An 11,942-nucleotide genomic window follows, 5' to 3' on the forward strand; every position below is an offset into this window, starting at 1 on the left:
GTCTCCCCCGTGTCTCACCCTGTCCCCGTGTCTCCCCGTGTCTCACCCTGTCCCCGTGTCTCCCCCGTGTCTCTCCCCCTGTCTCACCGTGTCTCCCTGTGTCTCCCCCTGTCCCCGTGTCTCTGTCCCCGTGTCTCCCTGTGTCTCCCCCTGTCCCCCTGTCTCCCCCGTGTCTCCCCCTGTCCCCGTGTCTCCCCCTGTCCCCGTGTCTCCCCCGTGTCTCCCCCTGTCCCCGTGTCTCCCCCTGTCGCCCTGTCTCCCCCGTGTCTCCCCCGTGTCTCCCCGTGTCTCCCCCTGTCCCCGTGTCTCCCCCGTGTCTCTGTCCCCGTGTCTCCCCCTGTCCCCGTGTCTCCCCGTGTCTCTCTCCCCGTGTCTCCCCCTGTCCCCGTGTCTCCCCCTGTCCCCGTGTCTCCCCCTGTCCCCGTGTCTCCCCGTGTCTCCCACAGACTATAGTGCTGCTCAGGAGCGGCAGTACCAGAGACTCGTGAGGCAGATCAAGCCAGACCTGTCTCCTCCTCCGTGTCTCCCCCGTGTCTCCCCCTGTCCCCGTGTCTCCCCCGTGTCTCCCCCGTGTCTCACCCTGTCCCCGTGTCTCCCCCGTGTCTCCCCGTGTCTCACCCTGTCCCCGTGTCTCCCCCGTGTCTCCCCGTGTCTCCCCCGTGTCTCCCCCGTGTCTCACCCTGTCCCCGTGTCTCCCCCGTGTCTCCCCCGTGTCTCCCCCTGTCCCCGTGTCTCCCCCGTGTCTCCCCCGTGTCTCCCCCTGTCCCCGTGTCTCCCCGTGTCTCCCACAGACTATAGTGCTGCTCAGGAGCGGCAGTACCAGAGACTCGTGAGGCAGATCAAGCCAGACCTGTCTCCTCCTCCATGTCTCCCCCGTGTCTCCCCCGTGTCTCCCCCGTGTCTCCCCCGTGTCTCCCCCGTGTCTCCCCCTGTCCCCGTGTCTCCCCCGTGTCTCCCCGTGTCTCACCCTGTCCCCGTGTCTCTGTCCCCGTGTCTCCCCGTGTCTCACCCTGTCCCCGTGTCTCCCCCGTGTCTCCCCCGTGTCTCCCCGTGTCTCACCCTGTCCCCGTGTCTCCCTGTGTCTCCCACAGACTATAGTGCTGCTCAGGAGCGGCAGTACCAGAGACTCGTGAGGCAGATCAAGCCAGACCTGTCTCCTCCTCCGTGTCTCCCCCGTGTCTCCCCCGTGTCTCCCCCGTGTCTTCCCCTGTCCCCGTGTCTCCCCCGTGTCTCCCCCGTGTCTCACCCTGTCCCCGTGTCTCCCCCGTGTCTCCCCCGTGTCTCCCCCCCCGTGTCTCCCCCTGTCCCCGTGTCTCTCCGTGTCTCCCCCGTGTCTCCCCCCCGCGTGTCTCCCCCTGTCCCCGTGTCTCCCCCTGTCCCCGTGTCTCCCCGTGTCTCCCACAGACTATAGTGCTGCTCAGGAGCGGCAGTACCAGAGACTAGTGAGGCAGATCAAGCCAGACCTGTCTCCTCCTCCGTGTCTCCCCCGTGTCTCCCCCGTGTCTCCCCGTGTCTCCCCGTGTCTCCCCCTGTCCCCGTGTCTCCCACAGACTATAGTGCTGCTCAGGAGCGGCAGTACCAGAGACTGGTGAGGCAGATCAAGCCAGACCTGTCTCCTCCTCCGTGTCTCCCCCGTGTCTCCCCCGTGTCTCCCCCTGTCCCCGTGTCTCCCCGTGTCTCCCCCGTGTCTCCCCGTGTCTCCCCCGTGTCTCCCCCGTGTCTCCCCCGTGTCTCACCCTGTCCCCGTGTCTCCCCGTGTCTCCCCGTGTCTCACCCTGTCCCCGTGTCTCCCCCGTGTCTCCCCCGTGTCTCACCCTGTCCCCGTGTCTCCCCGTGTCTCCCCCTGTCCCCGTGTCTCCCCGTGTCTCCCCCGTGTCTCCCCGTGTCTCCCTGTGTCTCCCACAGACTATAGTGCTGCTCAGGAGCGGCAGTACCAGAGACTCGTGAGGCAGATCAAGCCAGACCTGTCTCCTCCTCCGTGTCTCCTCCTCCGTGTCTCCCCCGTGTCTCACCCTGTCCCCGTGTCTCCCCCGTGTCTCACCCTGTCCCCGTGTCTCCCACAGACTATAGTGCTGCTCAGGAGCGGCAGTACCAGAGACTCGTGAGGCAGATCAAGCCAGACCTGTCTCCTCCTCCGTGTCTCCCCCGTGTCTCCCCCGTGTCTCCCCCGTGTCTCCCCCGTGTCTCCCCGTGTCTCACCCTGTCCCCGTGTCTCCCACAGACTATAGTGCTGCTCAGGAGCGGCAGTACCAGAGACTCGTGAGGCAGATCAAGCCAGACCTGGAGGAGTACCGCACTCAGAGGGAGCGAGCGTGAGTACACGGGGCGGACACGCTCCGTGTCTGTCTCCCTGTCTGTCTCCCTGTCTGTCTCCCTGTGTGTCTCACTGTGTGTCTCACTGTGTCTCACTGTGTGTCTCACCGTGTGTCTCACTGTGTGTCTCTGTCTCTCACCGTGTCTCACCGTGTGTCTCTCACTGAGTCTCTCACCGTGTGTCTCCCTGTGTCTCACTGTGTGTCTCGCTGTGTCTTCCTGTGTCTCACTGTCTGTCTCCCTGTGTGTCTCCCTGTGTGTCTCACCGTGTGTCTCTGTGTCTGTCTCCCTGTCTGTCTCCCTGTCTGTCTCCCTGTGTCTCCCTGTCTGTCTCACTGTGTGTCTCACTGTCTGTCTCCCTGTGTGTCTCCCTGTGTGTCTCACCGTGTGTCTCTGTGTCTGTCTCCCTGTCTGTCTCCCTGTGTGTCTCCCTGTGTCTCACTGTGTGTCTCCGTGTCTGTCTCCCTGTCTGTCTCCCTGTCTGTCTCCCTGTCTGTCTCCCTGTCTGTCTCACCGTGTCTCACCGTGTGTCTCACTGTGTGTCTCACCGTGTGTCTCCCTGTGTCTCACTGTGTGTCTCACCGTGTGTCTCACTGTGTGTCTCACCGTGTGTCTCACTGTGTGTCTCACTGTGTGTCTCACTGTGTGTCTCACTGTGTGTCTCACTGTGTGTCTCACTGTGTGTCTCACTGTGTGTCTCACCCTGTGTCTCACTGTGTGTCTCACCGTGTGTCTCACTGTGTGTCTCACCGTGTGTCTCACTGTGTGTCTCACTGTCTGTCTCACCGTGTCTCACCGTGTGTCTCACTCTGTGTCTCACTGTGTGTCTCACCGTGTGTCTCACTGTGTGTCTCACCGTGTGTCTCACTGTGTGTCTCACTGTGTGTCTCACCGTGTGTCTCACTGTGTGTCTCACCGTGTGTCTCACTGTGTGTCTCACCGTGTGTCTCACCGTGTGTCTCACTGTGTGTCTCACTGTGTGTCTCACTGTGTGTCTCACTGTGTGTCTCACTGTGTGTCTCACCGTGTGTCTCACTGTGTGTCTCACTGTGTGTCTCACTGTGTGTCTCACTGTGTGTCTCACCGTGTGTCTCAGTGTCTCACTGTGTGTCTCACTGTGTGTCTCACTGTGTGTCTCACTGTGTGTCTCACCGTGTGTCTCACTGTGTGTCTCACTGTGTGTCTCACCGTGTGTCTCACCGTGTGTCTCACTGTGTGTCTCACCGTGTGTCTCACTGTGTGTCTCACTGTGTGTCTCACTGTGTCTCACTGTGTGTCTCACTGTCTCACTGTGTGTCTCACTGTGTGTCTCTGTGTCTCACTGTGTGTCTCACTGTGTGTCTCACTGTGTGTCTCACTGTGTGTCTCACTGTGTGTCTCACCGTGTGTCTCACCCTGTGTCTCACTGTGTGTCTCACTGTGTGTCTCACTCTGTGTCTCACTGTGTGTCTCACCGTGTGTCTCACCCTGTGTCTCACTGTGTGTCTCACTGTGTGTCTCACCGTGTGTCTCACTGTGTGTCTCACTGTGTGTCTCACTGTGTGTCTCACTGTGTGTCTCACTGTGTGTCTCACTGTGTGTCTCACCCTGTGTCTCACTGTGTGTCTCACTGTGTGTCTCACCCTGTGTCTCACTGTGTGTCTCACTGTGTGTCTCACTGTGTGTCTCACTGTGTGTCTCACCGTGTGTCTCACCGTGTGTCTCACTGTGTGTCTCACTGTGTGTCTCTGTGTGTCTCACTCTGTGTCTCACTGTCTCACTGTCTCACTGTGTCTCACTGTGTGTCTCACCGTGTGTCTCACTGTGTGTCTCACTGTGTGTCTCACTGTGTGTCTCACTGTGTGTCTCACTGTGTGTCTCACTGTGTGTCTCACTGTGTGTCTCACTGTGTGTCTCACCGTGTGTCTCACTGTGTGTCTCACTGTGTGTCTCACCGTGTGTCTCACTGTGTGTCTCACTGTGTGTCTCACTGTGTGTCTCACTGTGTGTCTCACTGTGTCTCACTGTGTGTCTCACTGTGTGTCTCACCGTGTGTCTCACTGTGTGTCTCACCCTGTGTCTCAGTGTCTCACTGTGTGTCTCAGTGTCTCACCGTGTGTCTCACTGTGTGTCTCACTGTGTGTCTCACTGTGTGTCTCACCGTGTGTCTCACCGTGTGTCTCACTGTGTGTCTCACTGTGTGTCTCACTGTGTCTCACCGTGTGTCTCACTGTGTGTCTCACTGTGTGTCTCACTGTGTGTCTCACCGTGTGTCTCACTGTGTGTCTCACTGTGTGTCTCACTGTGTGTCTCTGTGTCTCACTGTGTGTCTCACTGTGTGTCTCACTGTGTGTCTCACTGTGTGTCTCACCGTGTGTCTCACTGTGTGTCTCACTGTGTGTCTCACTGTGTGTCTCTGTGTCTCACTGTGTGTCTCACTGTGTGTCTCACTGTGTGTCTCACTGTGTGTCTCACTGTGTGTCTCACTGTGTGTCTCACTGTGTGTCTCACCGTGTGTCTCACTGTGTGTCTCACTGTGTGTCTCACCCTGTGTCTCACTGTGTGTCTCACTGTGTGTCTCACTGTGTGTCTCACTGTGTGTCTCACTGTGTGTCTCACTGTGTGTCTCACTGTGTGTCTCACTGTGTGTCTCACCGTGTGTCTCACTGTGTGTCTCACCGTGTGTCTCACTGTGTGTGTCTCACTGTGTGTCTCACTGTGTGTCTCACCCTGTGTCTCACCGTGTGTCTCACTGTGTGTCTCACTGTGTGTCTCACTGTGTGTCTCACTGTGTGTCTCACTGTGTGTCTCACCGTGTGTCTCACTGTGTGTCTCACTGTGTGTCTCTCTGTGTCTCACTGTGTGTCTCACTGTGTGTCTCACTGTGTGTCTCACCGTGTGTCTCACTGTGTGTCTCACTGTGTCTCACCGTGTGTCTCACTGTGTGTCTCACTGTGTGTCTCACTGTGTGTCTCACTGTGTCTCACTGTGTGTCTCACTGTGTGTCTCACTGTGTGTCTCACCGTGTGTCTCACTGTGTGTCTCACCGTGTGTCTCACTGTGTGTCTCACCGTGTGTCTCACTGTGTGTCTCACCGTGTGTCTCCCTGTCTCACCGTGTGTCTCACCGTGTGTCTCACTGTGTGTCTCACCGTGTGTCTCACTGTGTGTCTCACCCTGTGTCTCACCCTGTGTCTCACCGTGTGTCTCACTGTGTGTCTCACTGTGTGTCTCACCGTGTGTCTCACTGTGTGTCTCACCCTGTGTCTCACTGTGTGTCTCACTGTGTGTCTCACTGTGTGTCTCACTGTGTGTCTCACTGTGTGTCTCACTGTGTGTCTCACTGTGTGTCTCACCGTGTGTCTCACCGTGTGTCTCACTGTGTGTCTCACTGTGTGTCTCACCGTGTGTCTCACTGTGTGTCTCACTGTGTGTCTCACCGTGTGTCTCACCGTGTGTCTCACCCTGTGTCTCACTGTGTGTCTCACTGTGTGTCTCACCGTGTGTCTCACCGTGTGTCTCACTGTGTGTCTCACTGTGTGTCTCACCGTGTGTCTCACTGTGTGTCTCACTGTGTGTCTCACTGTGTGTCTCACTGTGTGTCTCCCTGTCTCACCGTGTGTCTCACTGTGTGTCTCACTGTGTGTCTCACCGTGTGTCTCACTGTGTGTCTCACCGTGTGTCTCACTGTGTGTCTCACTGTGTGTCTCACTGTGTGTCTCACTGTGTCTCACTGTGTGTGTCTCACTGTGTGTGTCTCACTGTGTGTCTCACTGTGTGTCTCACTCTGTGTCTCACTGTGTGTCTCACCGTGTGTCTCACTGTGTGTCTCACTCTGTGTCTCACCGTGTGTCTCACTGTGTGTCTCACTGTGTGTCCCACTGTGTGTCTCACTGTGTGTCTCACTGTGTGTCTCACTGTGTGTCTCACTGTGTGTCTCACCGTGTGTCTCACTGTGTGTCTCACTGTGTGTCTCACTGTGTGTCTCACCGTGTGTCTCACTGTGTGTCTCACCGTGTGTCTCACTGTCTCACTGTGTGTCTCACTGAGTGTCTCACTGTGTGTCTCACTGTGTGTCTCACTGTGTGTCTCACTGTGTGTCTCACCGTGTGTCTCACTGTGTGTCTCACTGTGTGTCTCACTGTGTCTCACTGTGTGTCTCACTGTGTGTCTCACCGTGTGTCTCACTGTGTGTCTCACTGTGTGTGTCTCACTGTGTGTCTCACTGTGTGTCTCACTGTGTGTCTCACTGTGTGTCTCACTGTGTGTCTCCCTGTGTGTCTCACTGTGTGTCTCACTGTGTGTCTCACTGTGTGTCTCACCGTGTGTCTCACTGTGTGTCTCACTGTGTGTCTCACCGTGTGTCTCACTGTGTGTCTCACTGTGTGTCTCACTGTGTGTCTCACTGTGTCTCACTGTGTGTGTCTCACTGTGTGTCTCACTGTGTGTCTCACTGTGTGTCTCACTGTGTGTCTCACTGTGTGTCTCACCGTGTGTCTCACTGTGTGTCTCACTGTGTGTCTCACTGTGTCTCTGTGTGTCTCACTGTGTGTCTCACCGTGTGTCTCACTGTGTGTCTCACTGTGTGTCTCACTGTGTGTCTCACTGTGTGTCTCTCTGTGTGTCTCACTGTGTGTCTCACTGTGTGTCTCACTGTGTGTCTCACTGTGTGTCTCACTGTGTGTCTCACTGTGTGTCTCACTGTGTGTCTCACTGTGTGTCTCACTGTGTGTCTCACCGTGTGTCTCACTGTGTGTCTCACTGTGTGTCTCACTGTGTGTCTCACTGTGTGTCTCACCGTGTGTCTCACTGTGTGTCTCACCGTGTGTCTCACTGTGTGTCTCACCGTGTGTCTCACTGTGTGTCTCACTGTGTGTCTCACCGTGTGTCTCACTGTGTGTCTCACTGTGTGTCTCACCGTGTGTCTCACTGTGTGTCTCACTGTGTGTCTCACTGTGTGTGTCTCACTGTGTGTCTCACTGTGTGTCTCACTGTGTGTCTCACTGTGTGTCTCACTCTGTGTCTCACTGTGTGTCTCACTGTCTCACTGTGTGTCTCACTGTGTGTCTCACTGTGTGTCTCACTGTGTGTCTCACCGTGTGTCTCACTGTGTGTGTCTCACCGTGTGTCTCACCGTGTGTCTCACCGTGTGTCTCACCGTGTGTCTCACTGTGTGTCTCACTGTGTGTCTCACTGTGTGTCTCACTGTGTGTCTCACTGTGTGTCTCACTGTGTGTCTCACCGTGTGTCTCACTGTCTCACTGTGTGTCTCACTGTGTCTCCCTGTCTGTCTCCCTGTGTGTCTCACTGTGTCTCACTGTGTGTCTCACTGTGTGTCTCACTGTGTGTCTCACCGTGTGTCTCACCGTGTGTCTCACTGTGTGTCTCAGTGTCTCACTGTGTGTCTCACTGTGTGTCTCACTGTGTGTCTCACTGTGTGTGTCTCACTGTTTGTCTCACTGTGTGTCTCACTGTGTGTCTCACTGTGTGTCTCACCGTGTGTCTCACTGTGTGTCTCACTGTGTGTCTCACTGTGTGTCTCACTGTGTGTCTCACCGTGTGTCTCACTGTGTGTCTCACTGTGTCTCACTGTGTGTCTCACTGTGTGTCTCACTGTGTGTCTCACTGTGTGTCTCACTGTGTGTCTCACTGTGTGTCTCACTGTGTGTCTCACCGTGTGTCTCACTGTGTGTCTCACTGTGTGTCTCACCGTGTGTCTCACTGTGTGTCTCACTGTGTGTGTCTCACTGTGTGTCTCACTGTGTGTCTCACTGTGTGTCTCACTGTGTGTCTCACTGTGTGTCTCACTGTGTGTCTCACTGTGTGTGTCTCACTGTGTGTCTCACTGTGTGTCTCACTGTGTGTGTCTCACTGTGTGTCTCACTGTGTGTCTCACTGTGTGTCTCACTGTGTGTGTCTCACTGTGTGTCTCACCGTGTGTCTCACTGTGTGTCTCACTGTGTGTCTCACTGTGTGTCTCACTGTGTGTCTCACTGTGTGTCTCACTGTGTGTCTCACTGTGTGTCTCACTGTGTGTCTCACCGTGTGTCTCACCGTGTGTCTCACCGTGTCTCCGTGTCTCCCCGTGTCTCACCGTGTGTCTCACCGTGTCTCCGTGTCTCACCGTGTGTCTCACCGTGTCTCCGTGTCTCACCGTGTGTCTCACCGTGTGTCTCACCGTGTCTCCGTGTCCCACCGTGTCTCTCTCTCCCCGTGTCTCACCGTGTCTCTCTCTCCCCGTGTCTCCCCGTGTCTCTCTCACCGTGTCTCTCTCCCCGTGTCTCCCCGTGTCTCTCTCACCGTGTGTCTCTCACCATGTGTCTCACTGTGTGTCTCACCGTGTCTCCCCGTGTCTCACCGTGTCTCCCCGTGTCTCACCGTGTCTCTCTCACCCTGTGTCTCCCCGTGTCTCCCCGTGTCTCACCGTGTCTCCCCGTGTCTCACCGTGTCTCTCTCTCCCCGTGTCTCCCCGTGTCTCTCTCACCGTGTCTCTCTCCCCGTGTCTCCCCGTGTCTCTCTCACCGTGTCTCTCTCACCCTGTGTCTCCCCGTGTCTCTCTCACCGTGTCTCTCTCCCCGTGTCTCCCCGTGTCTCTCTCACCGTGTCTCTCTCCCCGTGTCTCCCCGTGTCTCTCTCACCGTGTCTCTCTCACCGTGTGTCTCCCCGTGTCTCTCTCACCGTGTGTCTCCCCGTGTCTCACCGTGTCTCATCGTGTCTCCCCGTGTCTCCCCGTGTCTCTCTCCGTGTGTCTCCCACAGTGGAGAAGATTTGTTCCCAACTGCGGACAGCCTGTCCCACGGATCTCACCGTGTCTCTCTCCCCGTGTCTCCCCGTGTCTCTCTCACCGTGTGTCTCTCACCATGTGTCTCTGTCTCTCACCGTGTCTCTCTCCGTGTGTCCCACAGTGGAGAAGATTTGTTCCCAACTGCGGACAGCCTGTCCCACGGTTCTCACCGTGTCTCTCTCCCCGTGTCTCCCCGTGTCTCTCTCACCGTGTGTCTCCCCGTGTCTCACCGTGTCTCATCGTGTCTCCCCGTGTCTCCCCGTGTCTCTCTCCGTGTGTCTCCCACAGTGGAGAAGATTTGTTCCCAACTGCGGACAGCCTGTCCCACGGATCTCACCGTGTCTCTCTCCCCGTGTCTCCCCGTGTCTCTCTCACCGTGTGTCTCTCACCATGTGTCTCTGTCTCTCACCGTGTCTCTCTCCGTGTGTCCCACAGTGGAGAAGATTTGTTCCCAACTGCGGACAGCCTGTCCCACGGTTCTCACCGTGTCTCTCTCCCCGTGTCTCCCCGTGTCTCTCTCACCGTGTGTCTCCCCGTGTCTCACCGTGTCTCATCGTGTCTCCCCGTGTCTCACCGTGTCTCTCCGTGTGTCTCCCACAGTGGAGAAGATTTGTTCCCAACTGCGGACAGCCTGTCCCACGGTTCTCACCGTGTCTCTCTCCCCGTGTCTCCCCGTGTCTCTCTCACCGTGTGTCTCCCCGTGTCTCACCGTGTCTCATCGTGTCTCCCCGTGTCTCACCGTGTCTCTCCGTGTGTCTCCCACAGTGGAGAAGATTTGTTCCCAACTGCGGACAGCCTGTCCCACGGATCTCACCGTCCGTCCGAGGACGCGATTAGCCGCATGGTGACAGACGTCGAAAAACAGTGAGACAGGGAGACACGGGGAGACACGGGGAGACACGGGGAGACACGGGGAGACACTGGGGAGACACTGAGAGACAGGGAGACACGGGGAGACACTGGGAGACACTGGGAGACACGGGGAGACGCGCAGAGAGACAGGGAGACACTGGGAGACACTGGGAGACACGGGGAGACACTGGGAGACACGGGGAGACACGGGGAGACGCGCAGAGAGACAGGGAGACACTGGGAGACACTGGGAGACACGGGGACACACGGGGAGACACTGGGAGACACTGGCGAGACACGGGGAGACACTGGGAGACACGGGGGGACACGGGGAGACACGGGGAGACACTGGGAGACACTGGGAGACACGTAGGAGACACGGGGAGACACTGGGGGACACGGGGGGACACGGGGAGACACGTGGGAGACAGGGGAGACACTGGGAGAAACGCAGAGAGACAGGGAGACACAAGGAGACACGGGGAGACACGCAGAGAGACAGGGAGACACAAGGAGACACGGGGAGACACTGAGAGACACTGGGTGGGAGACACTGTGAGACACGTGGGAGACATGGGGAGACACATGGGAGACACTGGGAGACACGGGGAGACACGGGGAGACACGGGGAGACACTGGGAGACACTGGGAGACACGGGGAGACACGCAGAGAGACAGGGAGACACAAGGAGACACGGGGAGACACTGGGAGACACGGGGAGACACGTGGGAGACACGGGGAGACACTGGGAGACACGGGGAGACACGGGGAGAGACACGGGGAGACACGTTGAGACAGGGAGACACGGGGAGACACAAGGAGACACTGGGAGACACGGGGAGACACGGGGAGACACTGGGAGACACGCAGAGAGACACTGGGAGATACTGGGAGACACGGGGAGACACGTGGGAGACACTGGGAGACACTGGGAGACACTGGGAGACACAGGGAGACACTGGGGAGACACGTAGGAGACACGGGGAGACACGTTGGAGACACTGGGAGACACTGGGAGACACGGGGAGACACGTTGGAGACACTGGGAGACACGGGGAGACACGCAGAGACACTGGGAGACACTGGGAGACACTGGGAGACACTGGGAGACACGGGGAGACACTGGGAGACACGGGGAGACACGCAGAGACACTGGGAGACACGGTGAGACACTGGGAGACACTGGGAGACACGGGGAGACACGTAGGAGACACGGGGAGACACTGGGGGACACGGGGGGACACGGGGAGACACGTGGGAGACACGGGGAGACACTGGGAGACACAGGGAGACACTGGGGGACACGGGGAGACACTGGGGGACATGGGGAGACACGGGGAGACACTGGGGGGAGACACAGGGAGACATGGGGAGACACTGAGGGAGACACTGGGGAGACACTGAGGGAGACACGCAGAGAGACAGGGAGACACGGGGAGACACGGGGAGACAGGGAGACACGGGGAGACATGGGGAGACACTGGGAGACACTGAGGGAGACACGGGGAGACATTGGGAGACACGTGGGAGACACTGGGCGACACGGGGAGACACGGGGAGACATTGGGAGACACGGGGAGACACTGATGGAGACACTGAGAGACAGGGAGACACGGGGAGACATGGGGAGACACTGGGAGACACTGAGGGAGACACGGGGAGACACTGGGAGACACGGGGAGACACTGGGAGACACGTGGGAGACACGGGGATACATTGGGAGACACGGGGAGACACTGATGGAGACACTGAGAGACAGGGAGACACTGGGAGACACGCAGAGACACGGGGAGACACAGGGAGACACTGGGAGACACTAGGGACAAAAAGCTGAACATGTGTCCGCCCTGTCTCTCTCTCCCTCTCTTTGTCTCTGTGTCTCTCTGTCTCTGTGTCTCTCTCTGTCTCCCTGTGTCTGTCTACGTGTCTCTCTCTGTGTCTCTCTCTGTGTGTCTCTCTGTGTGTCTCTGTGTCTCTCTCTGTCTCTGTGTCTCTCTCTGTCTCCCTGTGTCTC

General features: G+C 57.8%; 1 protein-coding gene across 1 annotated transcript in view; it reads left to right on the top strand.

Annotated features, from left to right (window-relative positions):
- Positions 1-11,942, top strand: part of LOC116937388 (pre-mRNA-splicing factor syf2) — a 56,896-nt gene that overhangs the window by 41,221 nt on the left and 3,733 nt on the right. Inside the window, exons 5-6 of the mRNA XM_076058419.1 lie at positions 2,222-2,312; positions 9,841-9,939. Coding sequence (XP_075914534.1) covers positions 2,222-2,312; positions 9,841-9,939 — 190 coding nt within the window. The remainder of the gene's footprint in view (positions 1-2,221; positions 2,313-9,840; positions 9,940-11,942) is intronic.

Source organism: Petromyzon marinus, assembly GCF_048934315.1.
Source record: "Petromyzon marinus isolate PM22_M1 ecotype Great Lakes invasive population chromosome 73 unlocalized genomic scaffold, UKy_Petmar_22M1.pri1.0 chr73_unloc.4, whole genome shotgun sequence".
Lineage (NCBI taxonomy): Eukaryota > Metazoa > Chordata > Hyperoartia > Petromyzontiformes > Petromyzontidae > Petromyzon > Petromyzon marinus.